We start from the raw sequence: 26,868 nt of genomic DNA, 5'->3' as shown, positions 1-26,868 counted from the left end.
GAGCAGGTAGGCAAATAATTCTGGTTACAAGCATTTGAATTTAAAATTAAGATACAACCTCTTATTTCAGGGACCACACTAATTTTGAGACCCTCAGCATCAACATGATTGCACCCAGCTCTATGATGAGCTCAGAATTACAGTGAAATATTATAATAATGTCTGTTGTTCTGGTTCTATGACTCTCTTTCTGGGACCTGTGTGGTCATGGGTAAATCATTTAACCATTTAACCTTTCTGTGACTTAGTTCTATCATCCATAAATTGGTTACGTGTGGCTTTCAAGAATCTTTTTTAAGGGTCAGAACTAATGTAGCTATGAAAAATCTGACACCTAATGAGCACTCAAAAAAGATGAATGATCACCATTGTGATTATTTGAAACTACCTTCACAAGGTAACATCTTTTCTTCAGTCATGTTAGCAACGGTCAAGGCAATGTAATAGTTTTACAGTCAAGCACTTTACAAGTGAAGAGTTCTATAGTAATATACCAAGCAGTCACCAATGTTTTGGCAAAGAATCTTCTGTGTTCCCAAAGAAAGCAGCCTATCCCCTGGAGTAGGGACAATAAAATGCTTCACTGAGGTGCGGAAGCTGCCTCGGGCATCGAGCTGCTGCGCCTGTGTGTGTCTGTTGATAATTAGTATAAATTACTGAGAAGTAAGGACGTGGCCTGAAATGGGAGAATAAGCTTCCTTCATAACATCAGAAGTGGAGGTTAATTACTGTTTTTCAAGGGAGGAGGTTGGCATGTAGAAGGAAAAGGCAGTCCAGAGCTCAGACGTGGGTGGGAGAGCGAGCGGCCAAGGGACACGGGCATGACGGTTCGGTTCTGAGCCTGCCGGGAAGCCCCTCGCCCTTCTCCCAAGGGTGACTGTCCTTGGCACAGCGGAGGGCGAGGAGGGCAGATGTTATTTCGTGCACTCAGCCCGTCAGCGCAAAGAACCTAGGCTATAAGCTCACTCCCTACCTGTGTGACTATGGACAGGTTTTGTTTTATATTGTTTTTTTAAAAAAAGAAACTTCTTTGGACAATCAGTTTCTTTACTCAGATCAATGATACTATGATTTACCACACTGAGTTGTGAGTGAGAAAGGAGATAATGTTTATGAATCCCTTAGCACCCAAAAGGGCACACTAGGGAGAAATTATTATTATTATTTTTTCCAAGATAAGCTATGAGGCTCAAGTTCACGTGTGTGAGAAGTGGGGCTGGGCGGAACCTTTCTGGTGACTCTGACATCATACCATACACTGGCCACACATGATACTCTATCGAACTGTTACGTCAACTTTGGTGACAAAATGAGGTCATGTGGTCAATTGGCCCAAACAGATTGGTCCAAAACATTTTGGAAAGTCGGGATTTACTTTATCAACTGATAAAAAATATCCAGCAAATAAAATCCCCAAATTCAAAACTGAATGGATATAATGGTTGCTTATAAATCCAAATGGTTTAAATTACCCCCAATTCACTGAATTTTCTGAATGAACTGTCTACATAACCCAATAGTCTCTAAATGAATAGAATGCTGCCTGATCCTCACCTTGTTTTGCGAGTTCGGCTCTAATGGCTGAAGGGCATCTGTCCTCACAGACTAGACTGGTGATCCATCTGGCCCTTCCACTTTCAGGAAGGTAAATTGCTACCATTTTACAAATGCAAAAACTGTGACCTACGGTGGTTAAAACATTGGACTGCCCTGCATGGCTGGTTGGTTAGGGAAGGCCGTGGAAGCCAGGCCTCCTGCTTCCCGGCGCTGCCGGGCCCCTTGTCCAGCACTGCCTCCGTGCCGGGGGGCTGCAGGTCTCCGTCCTTGGTCCTCTTCCTGTTTCTAGTCACCCACTGGATGGTCTCACCTAGGCTCAGGGCTGTCATACATCTGCACGCTGACAATTTCCGAATGAACATCTGTAACCTGGTCCTCTTTCCTGAACTCCAGACAGGAACATCTAGCTGACTACCCCACATCCCCACTTCACTGTCTCAGAGCTGTCTTAGACATTGAGCTGAACTCATATTTGTTCTTTCCTTCACCCCAAATATGCTCTACCCACAGCAATCTTAAATTATCCTTTTAAAATGTGATTCAGATTTCATCTCTCCTCTACTCCCATTCCTGCTGTGGATCCCCAGCTCATTCAGCGGGAAAGCCCACTGAAAAGTCTTTAAGGCCCACCGTTACCTCCTCCCCTGATCACCCCTACCCTATCTACCGTTTCCCCATTGCTTGTATCACTCCAGTCATGCTGCTCTCCCTCCTGCTCCTTGAACCACCAGTCATGATCTTGTCTCACGGCCTTTGCACAAGCTCTCTCTCTCCAAGATATCTGCTTCACAACTCCCCTACCTCTTTCAGGTCTTTACTGAGAACTCACCTTCTCTAAGAAGCCTACGCATTCATTTCTGCAGCTGACGTTTCCCCCACGCCTGGGCCTCTGCATCCCGTTTACCTTGCTTGCTCTTTTTCCTTTTCCAATACTCATTTGCTAACAGACTCTGTTATCTCCTTAGTTATTATGTTCATCGCCTGTCTCGTTTACTGGAAAGTAAGCCCCTTGAGGGAAGGAATCTTTGTTTTGATCACTAATATATCCTAAAACAGTACCTTTCAAATAGCAGGTACCCAATAAATACTTGCCAAACAAATAAATGAATGTATCTGATATTTTTACAAATAACGCGCTGGGTCAGTATAGAAAGCATTGTATCTTCCTGGGATGGCAAGTGTGACAGTTCACCATGGTGGGAGGAAGTCCCTGCTTCTCCCACAGATAGACGGGGACCAACGCCACAGGGCACCACGTCCCTTTCTTGGCAGCACAGGCTCTGTTGCAGCCCCAGCAGCTGCTGCTAAAGGGCAGCCAAGGAAGATAATATATACGTTTCTGTTTCTATTAATTTCTATTTTATTCTTTTAAATTTCCATTGCAATTTAACCTCCATAAATATCCTAGTGCAGTAGTATATGTGTATGATTTATAAGTAAACAATCTTATATTGGAGGTCTGAGCAAAAACTTTGAAAAACACTAGTCTACAAAACCACAAAATCTTCAGAAAGTACAGGGGAGCCCTGGCAGTTCCGTAGCATCTGCCCATGGCTGGGGGAGTGAGGTCAGTCCTGCTCGCGCTAGCCAGTGAGCTGTCCAGACAGCAGGCCTGGGAGGTTCCCTCAGAGTTGGTACAGATTTCAGCCTGGATTGTGGAGGCTTTTGCCAGGGCAGACCTGGGAACTGTCCTAGGGAGCCTATGGCCTCCTTCACCAGATCACTCTCTCTCTCAGGATTTCCTCCAGCCAGTCTCCTTGTGCCCTCAGCTGGCCACCGCCCGTGCGACAGTGGCAGGCCCCGGGTCTTGCAAGCCTGAAGTCAGAGCTGACTTACCTTCTCATAGTACCGGATCTCATAGTCCAGGATGATGCCGTTAGGTTGTTCTGGTTGTGGCCATGACAAGGTGATGCTCCTCATGGTGGCACTGACCTGGTGCATGATGGGAACAGTGGAAGGGGCTGTGGAAAGAGGAAGAGAGAGGACAGATAAACAGACCCGCGTTTATGTGAGAAGTGCCATCTTTCAGAGATAAGTAGGGAGACAAATGACATTGGGTTCGAACCCTGCCCTTTCTTTCTCATCAGCTGAGCTGGAGCTGCAGAACTTCCCGTGTGTGTTGCAGAATGAATGGAGTTTGGATAACAAAGGCGTAAAAGGTGATAGTTCAGGACAGGATAATACGTGAGAGGGCAGGGGCTGGAATGGACATGGTGTTTTCCAGGTAGAAAGAGAAAGCCTTGATCAAAACAAGAGGTGGTCGGAAAAATCATGGAAAATGAGTGTGGCCTGGGGAAGCTGGAGCCAATAGGGAAGGCATAACAAGGACAAGTCTAGGCTTCAGAGAGCAGGACAAGAGGAGCAATGGAATGTGTTTAAGCAGGACATGTTGAAGGAATTAGTCTTGCCATAGTGAGCTGAGCAGGTCCAGAGAAGAGAACCTGGAGGCCAGGGAGGCTGGTGAGAGCGGAGCTGGTCAGTGCAGAATTACTATGCAACAGAAAGGGACAGTCTAGCAGACATCTTTCTCTGAGACTGCATGTAAGATTTTGCTGCACTTCACAAAAAAGAGAGAGGAAGCATCTCTCAAAAAGTCATCATCAGCAGCAGAGTTCTTTCAGACTTCTGGCAGAGTTTTCCAAATGAGGACATTTGCAACAAAGAGCACACACATACAAATGAGGAAATGATACACAAACCAAACATTTGGAAACAGGATAATAATTCTAAAATCTGTGAAGTGATTCTCAAATCTCTGTTTGAAAATAATGTTATTTATTTCCCAATTCAACAGTTTCCACACGGTGTAAGTAAAATAAAAGCAGTCTGGAAATAATAAATGAGGGCTGTCTTTCTAGGGGAAGAGGCAGGTAATGGATGAGGCTTCGGTCTGCGCTCCGCTCGGGGGCTGTTTAGTCCTGGCGCTTCTGTGGCGATAAAGGTTGTTTCCTCACACAAACTCCACTTTACAGGGTTTCTCTGGGGACCATGGCTGACTAGCATTTACTATCCCCAATATAAGTGAACAGATTCCCCTCCATGACCTGAAATTACAGAGCATGGCTACCAGGCCGGGGTGGGGCAGGTGGTGGACCCCCCGGTGAGCACCTATCCATAGAGCAGCCTGGCCAGAGGATGGCGATGCAGAAGACTTGTTCTGAGACACTTCAGTCTGGGAGCCATAAAGCGAGCACAGCGTGAGGGTCCACCTGGGACTTCACTCAGTTCCCCCTGGAGAGACCTGGCAGTGGCCGTGAAAATGTGCCCCTCAGAGCTTCTACTGCCGGGAGTGTAGCTAATGGCCCTGGCGGCTGGGCTCTGCAGTCCATCACCACATTCACAGAGAACCCTGCTTCCCACAGGCTGCCCCCAGCCAACGACTGAGAGTGGCCGGGATGCTTAGACAGGCCTATTCCTGACTCCGGATGAGCAACTTTCACTCCAAGACTCGCCTTTGGGCTTACCAATGTTTCCTTGTCACAGCACCGCAGTCTAAGACTCTTCCTACCCAATCCTCCTTCCTTCCCTCTTTCAGAAAGATCAGACCTTCCTTCCAGCCTCCACTGGCCTCTACTCCATTTTCCCAATCTCTGACACATCTAATCCCAAATTGGTGTCTGCTTGGTGGAGGACCAGAGTTCGTGCAGTCCTGAATCCTACCATGTCCCCATCAAATTGTCTCTGCTCAGCTCTGATGTGTCCCCATCGATGGGAGGCTCACTGCCCCAAGAGCTGCTGCTTCATACTTGGGTAATGCTCACCAACATGCAGTTTTCCTTATCCTTACCTGAGACCTGTTTTCTTCCCACCGGTCTCAGTTCTGCCAACTAAAAGTAGTATGGAATGCTACCTCTTCCACAGAATGGCTTGTCAGATAGCTAAAGAAACTACATAGTTAGGTCTCCCCTGAGTCTTTCCTGCTGAAAAGAACAGCCAGATGCTACAAACATTTCTCCCATGATATGATGCCACCTGGGGTGGCTCTTTTCCAAATGGGGCTCATGTTGTCTAAATCTCCCTATAGGTCTGAGGCCCAGAGGTGAACCCAATTCTCCCACTGCTGTTTGAGCAGCAAAGATTAGAGTTAAGCTAATATCTACCACGATCTGTGTAAATCTATGAATGTGACCATTAGCCTTTGGATCAAAGACACGTCCTTGCTACTCAGTTCTGAAATCACAGGCAAATATCACCATCCATTTTCCCATGGTGTGGTCCTCATCTTTCATCTGTAAAGTTGGCTTTGGACTACAGGGATTTACATGTTTCTCTTTACCTTTACGGTATTAAATTAAGCCTATTAATCTGGTATGTTGGAATAATTTTTGATCCTGATTCAACCATCAAATGCATCTTATCTCCCTCCCAACTTGGTATCCTGGTCCAGTTTGTGAATTAATGAATAAAACAAATCGCTATTGAGCATCAACGAGGTACCAGTCACCATTTTAGGTTCTAGAGATTCCGTCGTGAATGAAACAAACGCTTCTGCCCTCACAGAACTTGTGTACTAGTGGCTGGATTCACAGACTAGATATAATCAAGCAAAAAACAAGCACAGGGCATGCTAAAACTATTAGGTACAACAAGAAATAAAGTGGAGCAGAAGAGAAGGGATACAGAACGTCAAGGTGCAGGAGGCTGGCCGGAAGACAGCTGCAGTTCTAAACCATGTGCTCAGCCAGGCCCGTGAGAAGTAGACACAGGAATACCGGGTTGAAGGAGGGGGTGGAGAGCCAGAAGAATACCTGGGAGAAGAGCGTTTGAGAGGGCACAGGTGGGCAAAGCTTCTGATCTGGGAGCAGTCTGGAGTCTCAGGGGAACAACAAAGAGCTGATGGGACTGAAACAGAAACAAGCCATAAAGGGTAGGACCCTGAGGGACACTAAAAAGATTTTGGCTTCTACTCTGAGAACTAGGAGCCATGGGAGGGTCCTAAACATGGGAATGACATAATAGACTTGCCTGTTAACAGTATCACCCTATGCTGTGTTAAGAATAGAATGCAAGGGCCATGTAAAAAGCCAAAAAAAACCTATCATAACACGATTACAATAATCCAGCTGCAAGATCATGGTCCCTTAGACCAGGCTTGGAGCCGTGGATGTGGTAAGAGTAGCGTGGTCAGATTCTAAATACATTTAGAATATCTCAATGGATATGGGATGTGGAAGATGTAGAAGAGTCAAAGTCCAAGGTTTTGGCCTGAGCAACTGGAAGAGTGAGGCTGCCATGACCAGACAAGACATCAGTAGAAGCATCTGGGGAGGAAAGAGCAAGTGCTCCTCTCCTATTGGGTGAGATGCCCAAGCCGTCCCAGACTAGATACTGAGCAGGCAAACACATGCATAAGAGGTCCAGATGCACATAGAAATTTAGACTCATCAGTATTTCAAAGATACTAAAAGCAGCAGGACTGACAGAGATCCCCCAAGAGAAGGAACAAAACTGAATATACATTTGAAGATTCAGGAAATGAGGAGAAAACAGACAAGGGGCTTGAAAGAGAAAAAAAAGGCCGATGAGGTAAAAGGAAGCAGGAGGTGTGACCACCCAGAAACCAAGTAGCAGTCAGAATTCCCAAGAGGAGAGAATGTGTGAGATGCAGCTGCTAAGTCCCGTGAATGGAAACGAGGAACTGAGCATGGACTTAGCACCAGGCTGACTGTCTGACCATCTGGATGGCTCGCGATCATCTCTTCCAAGACCTTGTGTGCATTGTGCAGAGCCATAGAGAGGACGAGGGCACTTCCAGGCAAGTGGGGCAGATTCCAGATTCAGTAAGATCCCTGGGGGACCCTGAAGATGAGCAGAGAGTGGTTCCTGATCAGCCTGCTTCCCCTCGCCACATTCATGGTGCAGGGCAGGTGCCCTTTCAGACCCACGTGAAAACACAATTTCCGTGTTTTTATCGTGTCAGCGCCACACAGCTTTCCAGGGCCCTTCTGCCTCGAAAGCTGAAGCACTATGTATTAAACACTGGAAAGATTAATCCTTACAGCCTGAGGATTTTGATGGGCTGGGTTCTTTTCTTTGCCTCTAATCCCTGGAAAGCTATCACTCAAGACTCAATATATTTGCCAGATACTGTGCCAGGCCCCCTATCTAATCACTGGGGACAGGATAAAGAAGGAAGTCACAGTTCTGACCTTGGAGTCAGATGGCAAAGAGGCAACCACAAGGCAGGGTGATCCAGAGGCAGTCAATGGCCCGGATGCACCAAGAGAAACGGCCGTGTTACACAGGTGGCGAGGGCCGCCCCACCGCCGACCAGCGGCGCACCTCCAGGAGAGGCTGCTGCACGGTGAGGTTCACCGCCACCAGCATTTCTGAGATTCATGGGGAGGACACGATGCCCCCAGACCCCATGGCAGGCAGTGTATCCTCACAGCGGTCACTCTAAGTGTCTTACAGTTTAACAGATGGGATTTAGCACATGGGAGAAAGTAAAAAAGTATTACTCTTGCTCCCTGAAAATCAGGGGCAGCTTACTTTCGGTTCTCTGCCATCGATGATCAACGACGGGTACGTTTGCTGTTATTTCCCCTTTCCAAATGCAATGTCACCTTTAGACCTGACACTTTACATGCTGCGCAACCTTCAGACAAAAGAGAAAGTGAAAACGAGCTCAGGTATCCACTCAAACACCAACTGTATCTAGCCAAACTAGTTCAGGTTAAGAAGGGATGGGCAGATCAGTTCAGAGAAGCAGCACCTGTGACTCCCAGGTACGCTGGTTCCAACGTAAGTTCTGGCCAACTGTCTTTTCTCCACAAACCCGCATCCCCAGATGAAAGATCAGCTTCATCTTGTCCTCACAAGCACACAGAACACTTTTGATAAAATTTAACATTCTACTGAGAAAAGGAAATGAAAATAAAGGGTTCACAAAATCATTAAAATTTCACAGACAAGCAAATATAGACCATTCTTTAAAAAAAAGGTAAAAATAAAGAATTAGTCTGGGGACTATTTAAAAAGAAGGTACGGAAGTCTCGAGACAGATGCATTTAGCATAAATGGGAGATGCCCCAAAAAATCCTCAAATAAAATGAAAATTGGCCTATGCTCCTTCTTTTCCAATACAGAGGCTGACCTACCAGGAAGCCGCGATCCAAAGAAGAGAGTGGGGAAACGATGGACAGTGTCCTGTCTGTCACTGATGGAAAATCCATGAGGGTTTAAACAGAGTCAGAACCAGGAGTGTCGGGTAAGAGAGTCTAGAACCAATACAAGAGGCTCTTTCACGTGTCAAAAGCAGAAAGAGACTTGGACTTCAAACCCCACTGGTCAAGGGGCGCAGGGAGGGAGACAACGCAGAGGCAGGCTGAGCGAGCGGGTCTTTGTCTCTGTTTTCGCACAGGAAGACTTTGGGGAGCTCTTACTCCCAAATTGCTTTTGAAGCAGACAGATCCAAGATAGCATATCACACACAGCCCAGAAAGGAAGCAGAATGTTCTTGCCGAGACTGACAAATGAGATGTGGATAAATTGTAGGGACGGAACGGCCCAGACAGTAAGTTATGAAAGAACTCACTGGAGACATGGGACAAGTGTTGGTCCAAAGTGGTCACAGGTTCCTGCCCATGGCATCAGTGATGGGGTCAGGCTGCTCGTCAGTAAGTCCTCCGTTTGTAAGAAGGGCTCTAAAGGAGATCGTAGGGTCTGCAATCCCGTGAAAAGACGAAGGCTGGGTTCAGAATGGTGGCGTGACTCTATCTTAGAAATCAATAATCCAACATTTGGACCCTGGAGTCTTATTGTGCAGAAGCCTTGCTATCATATCTCAGGTTCGCCTGGCCCATAATTCTATACTTATAATATTCCTTGACTCTTTAATTTAGTTAGTGACTTGTTCATGTTCAAAGTTCTTCTCTTCCTCATTTTGTTTTCCTTAATATATAGGAGCATTTCCTCTTGACAATTAAGCATCTCAGATTCTAAAATGTGAGAATAAGTTAATTTTTTTTCCTCCTTAGGACAATTGCTAAGTTCTAAGGTATTAACTTTGCCTATTAAAATTATATCTTAATGTCTTAATTGATTTTTTGTGTCAAAATAATTCCTCAAACAGTTTTAACCAAAGTCATTTTGGGATATAATAAATCATATATCAGTTTATTGTGTTAAAATATTTTATTTAAGGTATCAAAAAGTATTTATATTTTAAACAAAAATAATAGCAAAACACATATACATTCACAATAAAGTTGATCTATTGGAGTAATAATATATATATATATTTTTTTGTGTGTGTGACAGAGACAGTCAGAAAGAGGGACAGACAGACAGGAAGGGAGAGAGATAAGAAACATCAGTTCTTCATTGCAGCACCTTAGTTGTTCATTGATTACTTTCTCACATGTGCCTTGACCGGGGGCTACAGCAGATTGAGTGACCCCTTGCTCAAGCCAGTGGCCTTGGGCTCAAGCTAGTGAGCTTTGCTCAAAGCAGATAAACCAGCGCTCAAGCTGGCAACCTCAGGGTCTTGAACCTGGTCCTCCGCATCCCAATCTGATGCTCTATCCTCTGCGCCACCACCTGGTCAGGTGATTAATAAAAATTATTGAAGAGGTTGGCCCTGGCCGGTTGGCTCAGTGGTAGAGCATCGGCCTGGTGTGCGGAAGTCCCGGGTTCGATTCCCGGCCAGGGCACACAGGAGACGCGCCCATCTGCTTCTCCACCCCTCCCCCTTTCCTTCCTCTTTGTCTCTCTCTTCCCCTCCCGCAGCCGAGGCTCCATTGGAGCAAAGATGGCCCAGGCGCTGGGGATGGCTCTGTGGCTTCTGCCCCAGGTGCTAGAGTGGCTCTGGTCACAACAGAGTGACACCCCGGAGGGGCAGAGCATCGCCCCCTGGTGGGCAGAGCGTCGCCCCTGGTGGGCGTGCTGGGTGGATCCCAGTCGGGCACATGTGGGAGTCTGTCTGTCTCTCCCCATTTCCGGCTTCAGAAAAATACAGAAAAAAATATATATATTGAAGAGGTTATAAAAATATGAAATGGATTTCAGAGTTCAGCAAATCTGATCGAAAGAAAAAAGATGGCCCGATGGCTGGTGACCCAGTGGATTGAATGTCATCCTGGGACACTGAGGGCCCAGCAACAAGCCACCAGCTAGCGTGCAGGCTTGCTGGCTTGATCATGGGCTTGCCAGCTTGAATGTGGGGTCTCTGGCTTGAGTGCAAGATCATCAACACGATCCCAAGGTCACTGGCTAGAGCCCAAAGGTTACTGGCTGGAAGCCCCTGGTTGCTGGCTTGAGCTGAAAACCACTGGCTTGAACAAGGGGTCACTGGCACTACTTAAGCCCCCTGAGTCAAGGCACATATGAGAAAGCAATCAGTGAACAACTAAAGTGATACAATTATGAGTTGATGCTCCTCATTCCTCTCTCTCTTCCTGTCTCTCTAAAAAAAAAAAAAAAGTGTTTCTGTGGGTGAAAGTCATTCCAGGGACAGCCTGTTCTGAGGCCACCTCTCCCCTGCCCTAGGAGTTGAAGTTACTGTTGAGGCTCCTGCACCGTGGCTCACATGATAGCCCTCGCAACTCTCCTGGAAGATAAGTGGACTCTCCAGTTGACCTAGGGGGGAACTTTCCCATCTGTACTTCCCAAGGAAGCCCACAGAAAGGGACCCATCCACTTCCTCACAATAACTAACTTAGAAGAATGAGGAAGCTTTTCCAGCCCTTCCACATGGTTGGGGCGGGGGGGGGGGGGGGTCAGGTCCTTACAGTGACCCCTCGGAGCAATGCAGCTGCCCCAGACTGAAGAGTGTGCATCTGAGGTTTGGTAACCACTTCTACCATCCTGGGCCTTGCTTTTCCTAGCACATATGGTCCTCCGTTAATGAACATTGCTTCTACACGTTGGCTATTGTAAATAATGCTGCTAAGAACATTCACATCCAAGTTTCTGGGTGGATTTATCTTTCTATTCCTCTTGGGTAGATACCTAGGAGTGGAATTGCTAACCTCTTCTATTCTTTCTAGGCAAGCATTTCTCAGCAAAGTCATCCTTCAACTAACCACCTGCACTCTATACCGCAGTCCTAAGCTATGAGGAAAACAAGGTCAGGTGAGAAGAGGAAGGAAACCAGGACCCCGCTCAGGGCAGTAGAAATGAGCAGAAATAAACACATGCTACGGTCGGGGTCCTGCAGAGCCTGCAAAGGGAGGGGGCTTCCCGCTCTGGCTCTGCCACTGGCTCACTGTGTGATCTTAGGCTAAGGTGACTTTACTTATTTGGGCCTCAGACTCATCAACTGTAAATTAAGAATATTAATCTTTACATTATGAATTTTTTATATGTTCAGAGGATGTCCCCTGTGTAGTCCATTGCACCTTTAGCTAGATCAGTCTGCCAGGCCAGGGAATTTGGTGACCACCCCAAAGTCTCCCTCTGGGACCACCATTGTTCATACATCACATAAGCCCCTGGGCATAGTTTCCCAGGTCATATGTGAAATGTCCATTGACAGCCTTGGGTATTTATTTATTTTTTTTAAATGTCTTTGAGGGAATAGATAAGCACGTCAGTCCAGCCAGGGTGGAAGCAACGGGTAAGAGTGGGCTTGGAGAACAGGGAAGGCTAGCAGCCGGGCCCCGGGGGGAGGGGGTAAGAGTGGGCTTGGAGAACAGGGAAGGCTAGCAGCCCCGGGGGCCCCTGGGGGAGGGGGTAAGAGTGGGCTTGGAGAACAGGGAAGGCTAGCAGCAGGGCCCCTGGCGGGGTGGGGGGAGGAGTGATAAATGCGCCGGAAGACAGATGGTTTCCTGGAATGTCTCAAGATGACAGGAAGTTTTTCTGGGAAGTAATCTAGGAAATAAATGGTGGGTGTCTTGTGACTTGGGGTGGGTGGGTGGATGTGCCACCGCCTACCCTTCCTAGTCTATGACTTGGGCCCAGGAGTCATGAACACTCTATTGGCTCAGTCCCCAACTTTCCCCTGGACTTGTCACCAGTGTCTCCTTACGCCTGATGTCTATCCCAACTCCCCTGTTTCTACCTCTGGCCTGATGTCCATCCCAACTCCCCTGTTTCTACCTCTGGGCCTCTTCCCTCCAAACTGACTGCAGCCAGATTAATCTTTACAAAGTTCAATTTGCCCACGTTCTTCTGTTGCTTAAAAACCTTCCATGGCTCCCTATTGGAAAATGTCCCAAATCTCTCTCCTAATTTGACAGTGTGACGGCCACTGGCTGGTACAGTCTGCCTCTCACGGTTCCCTCTCAGGATCCCGCTGTTCTCATCTAACTGTCCACACATACCATGTCCCAGCAGAACGCAGCTCTTGGGATCTCTGCCTATAGCACCACCCCTCCTGGCAGCTCTCTGCATAAACCCTCTTCCCCGGCCTTCAGAGGGCCAGGTCAGGCCTCACTGGGCCCTGGCTTAGCCCTGCCAGACCAGGCCCACCAGAGCACCCCTTCCCGCCTCCCATCTCACCACCTGAAGTTCAATAACTCATTGGGAGTAATTCCTGACCCAGTGCACGCTGACCTCACTATCCAGGTGCTCAACGATTCCCTCCATCACTGGAATAAATTCTTTAGGGTAGACATAATACTTTCAGCTTCTTCCACTATGTTAGTACCGAATAGATGTTCGGTAGAAGTTTTCCTTTACCGATGTGCAGTAGAAGTCATTTACCGGAATGACTGTAGGATCTTCTCTAAAAACATCAGAAGTAAAATGGGTCAGAAAGTCATATAGTTGCACCTAACATGGATATTGACCCTCGAAGGAGAAAGACGTGGGCAGAGGGGCAGCTGGGTTGTGATTTTGCAGCAGGTGCCTGGGGAGGAAGGTTAAGTGGGCGGGAATGGAACAGTCCCAGGGAAGTGGGGACAGGCCGGAACTGAGAGGCTGGGGCAGGCCGTCCCATTGCACCGGGATGTTTCAGCTGATAAGTTACCCCAATGTGAGTAGTTTTCTCACTTTTCTTTTTTTTTTTGTTTTTGTTTTTGTTTTTGTTTTTGTATTTTTCTGAAGCTAGAAACGGGGAGAGACAGTCAGACAGACTCCCGCATGCGCCTGACCGGGATCCACCCGGCACGCCCACCAGGGGCGAAGCTCTGCCCCTCCGGGGCGTCGCTCTGCCGTGACCAGAGCCACTCTAGCACCTGGGGCAGAGGCCAAGGAACCATCCCTAGTGCCCGGGCCATCTCTGCTCCAATGGAGCCTCGGCTGCGGGAGGGGAAGAGAGAGACAGAGAGGAAGGAGGGGGGGGTGGAGAAGCAAATGGGCGCTTCTCCTGTGTGCCCTGGCTGGGAATCGAACCCAGGTCTCCTGCACGCCAGGCCGACGCTCTACCGCTGAGCCAACTGGCCAGGGCCTCACTTTTCTTCTTTTTCAGCTGTGAATCCTTTCTTCCAACACAGTTTCCCTTGAAGCCTAGTGCAAAAGCGGAATAATTCTGAGCTGCTCTGGGAGTATCGGAGCACGAGCCCCAGAGCCCAGGGCCAGTGCATTCCCTATCTCCCGGCCCAGACTCTGCAGGGTCCACAGAGAGGCCCAAAAATGTTGAGCAGCCTCCAGAAGTCCCCCAAGGCCTCATTAAATTGTGTGGATTCCTAAAAGTTATGCGTGATGAGGTTTGAAGCGAGCGGTTGGGGGTGGTGGATTATATTTTTTCCTTATATGGAACATATTCTTAGAAAAAGAAATCTATATTTAAATATCAGCTAAAGACTTCAGGCCCACTAGTACTGGTGACAAAGAAGATCAGTTTACACACAAATAAATTGTGCAAATGATAAATTGTGTATAGATGAGTTGTGCTTCCTCTGACATTCCTATTTTAGGAGATAACTTCGTCGAGAAGGTACTTAGATAACAGGTTCCCCCTCCATCGATGGAAACTCATTTCATTGCACAGATATGCTTACATTTTGCATTAGGAAGTCTGATTCATTAAACAGTTTTGGTGCAGTAACATTTCTGGTCAAAGTAGATTAAACAAATAAGCAATCCGATTAGAGATTGGGTATGAATACAAAAGCAGAATTAATTCTTTTTCTAATTGTTTTCCCCTATTGGGGACATGGCCTCCTTGGCTTTTGCTCTGGGCTGTGCCTTGTGGTGACCCTGACACCCACTTCCAGTCTCCCTCTCTACCTTGCAGTCGCCTGGGAACAGAGGGCAGCTTTAGGAGGGTGGCACCAGTTTGACACCGTTTGTAGAATACGGGTCATGTTTTGTCATGGATTCAACGATGTGGGAAAGGGAGACAAAATGAGGGCTCAGGCCCGAGTGGCTGAGTCAGCCCCACACCCTCAGACAGCGGCCTCCTTCATGTGTTTGGTTCTAAGCCAAGGGGTTGTGACAGCTGGGGGCAGGGGTTGGGGGCTGCTCTGGGGATGTCAGTTTATAGCAGAGGCCCTCATTTCTGACACTCCTTCTGGTCTGGGCTAGGGAGGTTCACTTATTGGGCTCACCTACCTGACCCTGCCAGTTCTCAGAATGTGGTCCCAGCCCAGCGTCACCAGGGACTGGCAGAAATGCAACATCTGGAGCTCCGCCCCAGACTTACCGAATCAGAAACACCGCAAGCAGGGCCCGGCCATCTGCTCTAACAAGCCCTTCGGGGGATTCTCAGGTACACTCAAGTTTGAGAACTGTTTGTTGAGAAGTCTGGAAATCAGAATGTTCAACTTTGAAAGGACATCCAAGGCCATTTAGTTTTCTGTCAACTCATAGAACTGATGAATTAGAGCACACGGAGGGTGAGAGAGGGAAAATGAGTTCCCTAAGTCCTGGGCAGCCTAGAGCAGAGCCACGAAGAGCATGGCCTCCTGTCCCAATGTAGGCCCTCTCCCCTCCCCCTACTCTCACACACCCAGCATCTTCAGAACCCCTGGCAGATGCTCAGCATGGGGCAAGGGAGTCAGGATCACATCCCTCATAAATGGGTGCTACTTGATCCCTCAGGGAAATCAGGGGTCCCCACAGAGGTGGAAGTATGCAGAGCACTGTGCCGGAGGAGGAGGCATCCTGGCTAGTGGGGTCCTTGGGTCCCGTCTGCCTCTTAGATCCCCTCTCCTGGCTCCCCTTTCCTGCTGGGGTACCGAGAAGGTACACTGGGAAAAGACAGTAACACTGTGAAAGGATGTGTGAGTAGGGGGGGTACTGCCAGGTGACGCCTGTCCAAGGGTGCCTGTCCTAGCGTGGCTATGAGGTGGCTGAAGACAGGCCCATCGGGACTCCTGTGGCCACTGGGGCTAAGCGCTCAGCTCCGCCTCCTGCAAGCCAGTAAGCCTTTCCTGGTGTGGGACCAGAACAGTGGCAGCTCTGGTTTGTGGAATGTTTAATCACAGAGGCCATTCACTGGAAACACTGGCACGGGAGCAGCCACAGGAGAGAGTAAACAAAACCCTACAGCAGGTTGTGTGTCCCTCACTCCCTGGCTTCCACGCATGGATGTTCAGCAGAGCACCCATAATGGCTGAGGGACCACCACCACCCTAAGCCTGACATCACGGCCACTAACAGCAGGCAGGAGAGTGATTGCTCTGGCCTTAATTTAAAAAGTCCTTCCCCACTTCAGGCAGGTTTCTACCCTGCAATGCCGAGATCTGAGTCCCGCCCTGCACAATACCATCCCAAGTCCCCTTGACCCTGACTCCCTGGTATACCTCTGCTCTCCAGCCCTCTCAAGGGCGGTAGTGTGTGATTTTATGCTGGGCACACCTCAAGGTCAGGAAGTGGGCCATGTGCTCCTGTCCTCTGTCGCCTCTCCCACACCACTGCTCACCATCACCTCCCACCATCACTCCCCAGCTCTTTGAAGACTTGGGCTTCCAGCTTTGTCCTCTTCTCCATCATGAGGCTTGTCCTCCTGGGGATGACTTTAACATCCACTTTTATAGCTTACTCTCTGTTCCCTGACCCCCTCAACTCTTCCATGCCCACCCATTCCCACAGCACACTTGGATTTGGTCTCACCTGACGTTGTTCCATTTTCAAAGCCACAAATTCAACTGTTCTGTTTCCTGACGGCAACTTCTGACGAGCTCACTGCACCTCCTGTGGGCCTGAACTGGCCCTCTTGGCCTTGACTTCAGCCCAGTGCATCAGCCACCCCCTTATTCACATCCCTCATTAACCAGCTTAGGTTCCATCTCTGCCATAACAGAATTGACAATACTCCCCTTACCCTTAGTTGCCTTTATCATTTCATATGATACAACCAGCCAAACTCAAGCCAAGAGAGACTCATGGCCAATCAACTTCTTGTAGGGTTTGCTCTCTGGCAGCTGTGTCCTGCCGACAAAGTCCCATAACAGGGCACACCAGCAGCTCTGTAAACATGATCACCAACTTCAGATGACTCTCAACACTTTCCGGAAGAGCTAAATTTCTCTGGTCAATCCCATCTCCCATCCCCTGCAATGACACTGCTAAACGTTATCTATTGTCCTCAGTCAACGCGAATACTTCCCCTTCACTCTCAGCAACCAGCTTATCTCCCACCTCACAGAGAAAGCAGAAGTCTGACTGTCCAACTGCATACCTAATACTCGACTTGGGTACACAAAATCCCCCAAAATCACACGTGCACAGGACGGAACCCTCCTTCCCTGGACGCCTTCCCTGAACACCTCTGAGAGATCCTGACATGTGTTTGTAAACCAGCCTTTCACTCTCCAGCTTTGGTTTCTTCGTTCTCCACGTGAGCTGTTTGAGATACTCCTGTAGGAAAGCTGCTCACTAAGCCCGATTCCCAGTCCCCTCCCTGGCCCTGTGGTCCTGTGAGAACACAGTTCTCCTGCACTCCCTCTCCCTCAGGCAGTGCTTTGCTCGACCCCACCCAAGAGCCCCGTCTCCCTGCTTAGTGGTGGCCCCTCATCACTGAGCCTCAAGGCTTCCTGCTGTGCCCAATCTTCAGTGTGTTCCTCCTGCAGAGCTGCCTTCCTTGCCACCCAGTCCTCGTCTTTCACCCACTCCCTTCCAGGCATCAGAGGAGCCAACAGACACCAGAGGTCAGGTCTCTACCCAGTTCCCTGAACACCCACCTCCTCACAAGCTTCCCTCCCCATGTGCTAACCTGATCCTGCAAACAAAGGCCAGCCTGTTGGTTCATGAGACACCGCCAGGCTGTGATCATTATGTAAAGCCAGCTGGGACATCCTGAACAAGGGACACTGCGCTGAGGTGCAGGTCTTACTGGAGGACTGAGACCTGGTCTTTTCCCTCAGGAGCCCTCAGTCCATCAGAAGAATACAGCCTATGCACATAAACACTCAGGCACGTTCAAGAACTCGTTGTGTCATCCTCATAACTAGTACAGTTCACAGAGGGACAATACACGTATCAAGGTTTTCTAAGGTGCAGATAGGTTCACAGGAGGGCACAAATGAACACCCTGAGTTCTTCTGGAGAGATAAAGCTTTTGCTCTGTCCCAAGAGAGAGAGAAAGAGAGAGAGAGAGAGAGAGGAAGAAAAGAAGAGGAAGGAAGGAAGGAAGGAAGGAAGGAAGGAAGGAAGGAAGGAAGGAAGGAAGGAAGGAAGGAGGGAAGGAGGAAAAGGCACATTTAAAGGGTGCAGTTCTATAGCTCAGCTCTCAGAAGGAAACTGAATCCAAAGCCTGGGGGTTGGCAGAGCCTCCTTTACACTGGAAAATATTTATGGTACAGCATTGCCTTCATTTATCCAGAATATTTAATGTGCCTTTTTCCCCATCTCTCAGATCCACTCAGAGAAGATGTTAATTTTCTGAAATTAAACACTTAGCTTGATTACTGTTTTGTTAATTGCTGCATTCAAAAACCCCTGGTGCTCCTGCCTGTTTAACATGGATGGTGCTGTGAAAATGATAGGCACAGAGTTGTTGTGCAGGTGGACAGACAACAGCCTTGGAACGTCATCCCAACTGCCCCCAACTGCGCTTGCTCAGGCAGCTGGGTCCCTACGTGTGGGGGAGTGCAGCAGGTCAGGTCCTGGCAGGTGCCTCTCACAGGGCCATGGTTTGAGAGGACAGTGTACCCAGGAAGACCCAAGTCTTACCAACATGTGGGAGAATGCACGGGCTTAACTCCCATCAGAGCACTCACCCAAAGATGCTTGAGGAAGGAAAGACCACAGAAGGAACTCAAGCAACATCATTTGTTGATACCCAAGATTAGTTTAAGAAAGATGGAGGCATTCATTCATACATTATTTGATAATTTATTAATTTATGCAATGAATATTTAATAAATGCTAGTATTTCAGGCACCTAGCCAGACGCTGGGGAACAAGCTAATACAATGGATACAGGACCTGCTCTCCTGGAGATTACAGTCAGCTCAGGGAGTGGGCACATCACCAGGACTCCTCCCCCCTCCCCCCCACACTGCCAAGGCCACAAGGCAGACAGCTACTGTCTCCCAATCCAGCTATAAGTGCCCTCTGCCATGAGGGTCATCATAATCTCATTTAACTTTGAAGAGGGTAAAGAACTTGCTACAGTCTTGTTGCCAGCAGTTTCATTTTCACTTAACAAACCATGAGGTTGGAGCATCTAGGTCCAAGAAGAGGTGACATGAGAAAATAGGTGCCCTCTAGTCATCCTTGCAGGACGCTGGGTGGGCATTCTCAGCTGTCCTCCAGCTGTTAGCAGCATCACTAACCACCACTCAGGACCCGGGACTGGGAGACTGTTCATACCCAACCACAGTGTGGCCCAGCGGGGAATATTCATCCCCGGGAAGTTCAAATTGGTCAGTCAATGCACGATAAAATATCCCACCCAACACTGTCGCTGTATAGCAACAACCACCACAGAACAAAACTCTCCAGCACCCGTCTGTGGTTACATCCTAAGTTTTGGAAAGTGAGAGCTGGCCACTGCAGGCTGGGCAACAAAGAGCTCAGTGGAGGGCCCCTGAAGTCCGTTCCCAGCTAGTTAACTGCTCACCTGTGACTCTACTGGGTCTCTCATCTCAGTCTGCATGAGTGTTGCATGGGTTTCTTGTGTCCAGTGCCTGAAGGAGAGCCTGGTGCACAGACCTCAAAACATATTTGTTGAGTAAGTGAGTGAACAGGAACAGAAACCAACGAGACAGCATTGGCAAGTAGTCACAAAGACTGTGCTGAATGAACGCAGGTCCAAAGTCAAAGGGCTTCCAAAAACAAACCAACAGACCCTTTGAGTGTGGTTGAATCTCACTGTGTTCGTCTGAGTGGAACAGGGCTCCCGGTGTCATTCTAAAATCACTCCCTCAAGTTTTCCTTCTAGGAGCCACAGAGGAGGGATTGTTTGGCCACGGTGGGCCACCAGGACATATTCTGACCATCACACATCAGCCAAACATTTGCATACAACTCATATGTGGGGACTAGAGGAACCTGGCAAATATTTAGCAAGGGTCTCCGTAACCAGTGCTGAGTGCCCCCGACCCGAGGCCGGGGTATGGCAGAAAATCCACTTCTCTGAAGAGCTCACCATGTGGTGGGGATCCCCAAGGCCCCCCATGGTGGAAGCCACAACCTTGGTCATGGGCAGTGCTATGTGCCGCCCTGCTCAGCTCGGCTCAGCAGAAATCACACCATTGTTAGCAAATGACCAGGACCTTTCTGAAGCCACCTGGGAGTTCCTTCTCAATGCCAGGGCTTAAGAAACAATAAAATAAATAAATAAATAAATAAATAAATAAATAAATAAATAAATAAATAAACAAACCTTTTTTTAGAATTAACAATGAGAAGAAAGCAATGAAATTGGATTAAGAAGAGTGAAAATTTCATTTGCTGAGAGTTTGTAAACTTTTCTTTATTAACTTCAATAAAAGTTTTCTTTAAAGTCATTCCAGTTTTAAAGTTCTGACTCAATCTCTTCTCTGCTCTGGAGCAAATTTTGACTGCTAATTTTCAATGAGACCAGCCCTTAAAAATGAACCAGTTTTAGCATATGGATCTTAACACTCTAAATTTTTACAGGCAGCAATGTAATATTGTTTTAATATTTAATTTTGAGATTTACATAATATCTTTCCTCCAAAGAGCTCAATATATTGCAATATCATAAATTCCTTTCATATTCAAAGATTATTCTTTATGCATGCAAACACTATATTTAACTAAGAAGTAATGCAAATTAGGTGATATATTCAGAGAAATTAGTGGGCTAGATAATTCTTTTGTAGAAAAAGTAGTGTCTCTGAGTAACTTAAATTGTCTAGGAATTTCAAAAATGCCTTGGCTTCCGGTCAAGATGGCATTGTAGGTAAATGTGGTACTGCATCCTTCCCACAACCACATGAAAATTACAAATGAACAACAGAACAACCATCATTCACAACTACCCGAAGTCTAGGTGAATGGAAGTCCTACAACAAAAGATATAAAGAAGCCACATCGTGACTGGTAAAAAGGGCGAAGACACAGAATGGGCTGGTCCACTCCTACATTCAGTGAATAAAAATTGGAAGTGATATCTTGGCTGCAGAGGTCCCCCTGAGGAGTGAGGGTCCCAGCCCAGGGTTCCAGTGCCAGGAAGAGAAGTCCCCGTAATTCTGGCTGTAAAAACCAGCAGGGATTGTGGCTGAATGAGGCAGAGGGCTGGTAGAGTCCTGGGCGTTTCTCTTATAGCATCTACACGAACTTATTCGGGCTCCCTTGCTCTGAGCTCCAGAATTGGGGCAGCAGCTCAAAAGGCACCAAGGACATAAGGGGAGGAAATTAATTGTCTGGCTTTTTGGCAAGAGTTGAAGGGGCAGCTTTCTCCCAGACAGCAGAGGCCACTGTTCTTCTTCTAAGCCCTCCCTACACAGAGTCAGCAGGTGGGCACTGTATCTTAGTCTCCCTCCACCTGGCTATCACTGTTCACCTTGTCCTGTGATTCCCTGAGACCCAGCTTCACCCAACCTGTGGAACCAGCCAACCTGGTTCCAGTGGCTCTTCTATGCAAAGTCTGAGTCTTGGCTCAGACTTCAGACTTTCTTAAAATTTCTCAAACAAGCAGCACTTGGCCTTGGAATGCCCCATACCTCTCACTAACTGACCTCAGGGCCAGCACGATGGACAGCCAGCCTTCGTTTACAGCTTGACCTCTCCTGGGCACCTCCATGCCCAACACAAGATACAACCATCTGCACATCACTTTGTAGCTCATGCCAGGTGGCCTCAGGCACAACACGGGCAGCAGCAACTTTGGCCTGGATCTCCCAGGAGGCCCTAGAGCCAGTGCACCCAGCGGATAGTTTCAGACCACATCTAGGAATCACTAAACCACTAGGACACACTCAAGGGGTTAGATCCCCACTGAAGTAAGTCCTGCTCTGTGGGATAGGACCCTGCACAGTATATCCTCCAGTCACAGTCAGTGCTTGAAGCCCATCAGCCTGAGCGTAAATTCACCTATTGATGTGCCAACAGCAATCAAGGCTCAATTACCACAGGAGGGTGTACAGAGCCCACATGGGGGTGGGGGCAGACCTGTGGTGCCTAGTTTGGGTGAATGGGGAGTCCATGCCACTGGACTCTACAGGATACCTACAATATAAGGTCACTGAACTAACCCTAGGAGAAGTAGCAATACTACTACTTAATACATAGAAACCAACACAGGCAGGCTGCCAAACTGAGGAGACAAAGAAACATGTCCCAAATGAAAGAACAGAACAAAGTTCCAGAGAAAGAGCTAAACAAAATGGAGACGAGCAATCCACAGAGATGCAGAGTTCAAAACACTGATTATAAGGATGATCAATGAATTTAGGGGAAGAATAGATGAACTTAGTGAGAATTTCATCAAAGAGATAGAAAACAGAGAAAACACAAAAAAAGAACCAGTTAGAATGAAGGATACATTAACTGAAATAAAGAATACAGTACAGGCAATCAATTGTGGCATAGATGAAGTAGAGGATCAAATCACAGGTTTGGAAGAGAAGAAAGCAGAAAACACCCAATCAGAACAGAAAAAAAAAAAAAAGTCCAAAGAATGAGGATAGTGTAAAGAGCCTCTGGGACAACTTCAAGTGGTTTGCATCACAAGGGTGCCAGAAGGAGGAGAGAGATAGAACGAGAAACTGAAAGCCCTATGTAAAACTAATGACAGAAAACTTCCCTAACCTGGTGAAGGAAATAAACATACAAGCCCAGAAAGCACAGAGAGGCCCAAATTAGATGAACCCAAAGAGGCCCACACCAAGATACATCATAAGTAAAATGCCAAGGTTAAAGGCAAAGAAAGAATCTTAAAAGCAGCAGGAGAAAAGCAATTAGTTATCCACAGGGAGCTCCCTTAAAACTGTCAACTTATTTCTTAACAAAAACGTTGCAAGCCAGAAAGAAGTGGCAAGAAATATTCAATGTGATGAAAAACAAGGACTACAACCAAAATTACTCTACCCAGCAAAGCTATCATTTAGAATGGAAGGACAGATAAAGAGCTTCCCAGACAAGAAAAAGCTAAAGTAGTTCATCACCACCAAGCCAGTATTACGTGAAATGTTAAAGGAAGAAAGGATAAAGATGAAAAATGAAGAAGAAAAAGAAGAAAGCTGGAGGAGGAGGAGGAGAAGAAACCAAAATATAAATAATAAAATGACAATATATACATACCTATCAACAATTAAAAAAAATAAACAAATAAGCAGAACAGAAACAGACTCATAGGTACAGAGAACATTTTGACAGTTGCCAGATGGGGAGGGGGCTGGAGGGATGGGTGGAAAAGGTGAAGGGATTAAGAAGCACGAAATGGTAGTTACAGAACAGTCACTGGGATGCAAAGTGCAGTATAGGGAACATAGTCGATAACCTAATAACTATGTATAGTATCAGATGAGTATGATATTTATTGGGATGATCACTTAGTAATTCATGTAATGTCTAATCACTGAACACCTGAAGCTAATATAATATTGTATGTCAGTGTAATTGAAAAATAAAAAGTTATTTAAAGTAAAAAAATAGATTGCCCTACAATCTTCAAACTGTATACTTAAAAGGAATGGTTTTTACGGTATATAAATTATACTTCAATAAAGTTGTCTAAAAAAAGCAAAAATAAAAATGCCTTTAAAATGGACAAACTATAGGGGCTGGTGACTATTAACAGAAGTATTGTATGTATTTTTGAAACCCAGTTAAGTAATGGATTGTGTCTGTATTGTGGGCATGCTGGATATATTAGTATTCCACATGCAATCGGCACAGCAGGACATACATGAACCATGTGAAATATGAATATCAGATATAAAACTGCTGATGGCACCATGAAGGCAAGGGTGAAAAGTGTTGCTCTTCCAAACACACAATGAAGGAAGGCAGTCGGGATCCTTGGTACCCACGTGCCAGCTCCATTCCTGTCCTCATCATTATCTCATGGGGATGCAGACATTGCTGCTCCCCTCTCTGATGCCTCCTCCTTCCTCCAAGAATGGACAAACCAATACCTGTCATTAATCTGATGTGGATGACGTCAGTCTCAAACAGAGACAGAGAGACTTGGAAAGAGACAGCCTAGGAAGAAAAAAATCCAAATTTCTGTCCGGCTCAGGACATATTCTCAGAAATGGTGCTCACCCTCCAGTCCACATAGAATGGTTTACAACGTGATCTTTTATCCCTTGTCTCACTTGATTGTCACAACAGCACTAGGAAGCAGGTGTCATTACTCCTATTTTACAGTTGAGAACAAAGGGACAATCATGGCAGTTCAATGAACCTGCATGTGTCATATGAGGAGCAGAGGGAGGAAACAACCCCAGGACTTACTGGCTGTGCCTTTGCCACCATGAGCCCCAGAGGTGAGTTAGGGTGACTGTCCCACAGTGGAATGAGACTGGAACAACATGGCATGCTCACCTTTTGAGCTTAGGTAAATGGGATTAGCCCTCTGAACCAGCCAACAGGCCAAATCCAGAATTGAATGTTTGGCTCTCAAGTGCTTTAAAATTTTCTAATTAGTTGTCAACATTTTCTTTTTATTTATTATTTATTTAGAAATTAAATGTAATGGGGTGACATTGGTCAGTAAGAATACATAGGTTTCAGGTAAACATCTCTATAGCATTTGAACTCTTGATTGCATAGTGTGCCTATCACCCAAAGTCAAATCGATTTTCTATCAACATTTTAAATTTGCATTTTCAATTTATAAGCTCTGGCACCACATACTGGAGCTGAATAGGGGCTGCACCTGTTCTGTTCAGTTCCCTGCAGTCCTCACCACTCCCTATTGCCTGACACTTGGTCTTGCTTTGCTCCTCTTCCTTGCCTGCTTGGCCTTACGGGGCTTCGAGTTTGTTTTCTCTGGCTTAGATGATCCTAAATTCACTGACTTTATCTTGCCACAAGTTGACTTTATAGAGGTGCTGGTCAATTTGTCTTATTTACTTTTTCCAAGATTTTTACTGAGGTCCCCTTCCCCAACTCTGACACTTTGAGTCTAGCTGGCAGAAAAGAGAAGTCGTGTTTGTCATTCACTTTAATTCTCTCTGACAGCCAGATGATCCGGCCATCAGTCTGAATCTGGGGCCATGTGCCAGAGAGTGACTGCGAGAGTTAGTGGAGATAACAACCTCTCTGCAGATCCCTCGGCCACTGAAACAGAGAGAGTTCCACCTGATCTGGTCTATTTTAAACTCAAGGCAGCAGAATTCAGAGCAAGGCTGCATCCCTGAAGACCTGACATAAATCTGAGCTTGCATAATTCATGACCAACCCTGACCAAGGATGATGGACGTTTTTTTGACAGCTAAAGTGTCCCGGCTATGTGGCAATAGCTTAGAGAGAACTTACAATGTACATGGCTTACCATAATATGATTTTTGATCAGTCGGAGGATTAAAGAGCCACAAACCTGAGTTTGAAACACAGAAACATCATTTGTGGGCTGGGAGATGCTGAGCAAATTCCAAAAGCACTCTGACTCCGGTTTCTTCATCTGACACTCCTCATCTTTGTAAAGAAAGAACATGGTAGGGGCTTGGCATAATGGGGGTACTAAAAAATGGTTGTTCTCTGCCACTGCCTTTGGGCTGGGAAAGGATCCTATCCTAAAACTCTCCAAGTGATACAGGATCCTGAGTAGTCTGACTACATACAGGGCTGAGGTCATCACAGAAGGAGTTAGAGACTCTGGACCTCAGGGTTCAGCAAACCCATTGGTGTTTACCAATCATGCTTGCCTCTGAAGGAAGAAGTGTATCTACTATGGGCCCAAATGGGCCAAAAGATGATTACAAAATCTCCTTTGGTCTCTTCAGTCCTAACCCTTGAGATCAAGAAAAGCCTACTGGTGACTTTTGCTGATAGACAGAGACCAAACCTAACCCTTTTCGTTGGGTACCTAAATCAGCTAGGATGAGCTGCCTGCCTCCATTGGTGGAGATCACGAGGGCAGCATGGTGCAGCTTCAATTTGGCATGTCTGGGCAGCCCCGAGAAAGAAGAGATGACACTATCCTGGGTCTGGTAAACAGTTAAAACTGCATGCCCAGCCACAGATGTGGTCTACAGCACCTGAGTGAAGGAGGACCAGCCCAGAGCAGCAAGCAGTTGCCCAGAATAGAGTCGATGCTCATGAGGACCAAGTTTCAGATCAAGTGCAAGACCACTTGGTAGCCAACTTGTCCAAACTCTTCTCTCATGTGACCCTTATATCTATTGTCAGGATCCAATTCACTGTAGAAACAACTAGAGTCCCTCAACAAACACATACCCATTTTCCATCTCAATCCAGAGGCAGGGGGACAGCCTTTTATGGTTCAGTATCACAGAGAAAGTTGTGGACGTGTAATGGGCTGCAGAGTGAGGTTCCCTCCTCTCAGCAGAGCGGCATCAGCTGGCTCTGAAAAACCCCTCCATGCTCAGAGGCTGTGAACTGGGGAGCCGAGAGAGACTTTCCACCATTGGGGCAGAAACAGAGGTGGTGTCCTGCTGACCTTCTGCTAATACCAGGTTCTCCAAAGTCCTTTAAAGCCTCCGTTTCCTTATAGGAAAAATGGAAAAAATAATGCCCAAGTCACAGGGTAATTTCAAGATCAAATGAGTCCATGTATTCCATAATTATTTGTCAACTCAAAAGAAACACGAACATGAGGTGCCAGCTATAATAAGTGTTACGTGCTCCTCCATCAGGACCCACTCAGTGGTCCCCGGCTATTTCCATGTGGGCTGTTTCCAGACACAAGGGCACTAATAAACACTCATCAGTTGGCTTAATGATTGATTCCAGGACTACTCCTGGTCAAATTCTTTCCCTGCCATTCATCTACTCATGATCCAAAGGGCAGCACAGTCGTGGCCACAGGCATTGGCAGAGGGGTCTCACAAGGGCGGGTGGAGAGGCTGACCTGGATCTCACTCAGCACAGAAGAGCTCA

General features: G+C 47.0%; 1 protein-coding gene and 1 non-coding gene across 2 annotated transcripts in view; one reads left to right on the top strand and one right to left on the bottom strand.

The window, feature by feature from the left end:
* Positions 1 to 26,868, bottom strand: part of EPHB1 (EPH receptor B1) — a 452,216-nt gene that overhangs the window by 87,028 nt on the left and 338,320 nt on the right. The window contains exon 6 of the mRNA XM_066245242.1: positions 3,394 to 3,518. Within this exon, the coding sequence (XP_066101339.1) occupies positions 3,394 to 3,518 (125 nt within the window). The remainder of the gene's footprint in view (positions 1 to 3,393; positions 3,519 to 26,868) is intronic.
* On the top strand, positions 10,136 to 10,211 carry TRNAT-GGU (transfer RNA threonine (anticodon GGU)). The gene has a single exon. It is a non-coding gene; the product is annotated as a tRNA-Thr (tRNA).

This window comes from Saccopteryx bilineata, chromosome 10 (genome assembly GCF_036850765.1).
Source record: "Saccopteryx bilineata isolate mSacBil1 chromosome 10, mSacBil1_pri_phased_curated, whole genome shotgun sequence".
Classification (NCBI taxonomy): domain Eukaryota; kingdom Metazoa; phylum Chordata; class Mammalia; order Chiroptera; family Emballonuridae; genus Saccopteryx; species Saccopteryx bilineata.
The sequence above is the reverse complement of the archived record's forward strand: the minus strand, read 5'-3'. Positions and strand labels throughout refer to the sequence as shown.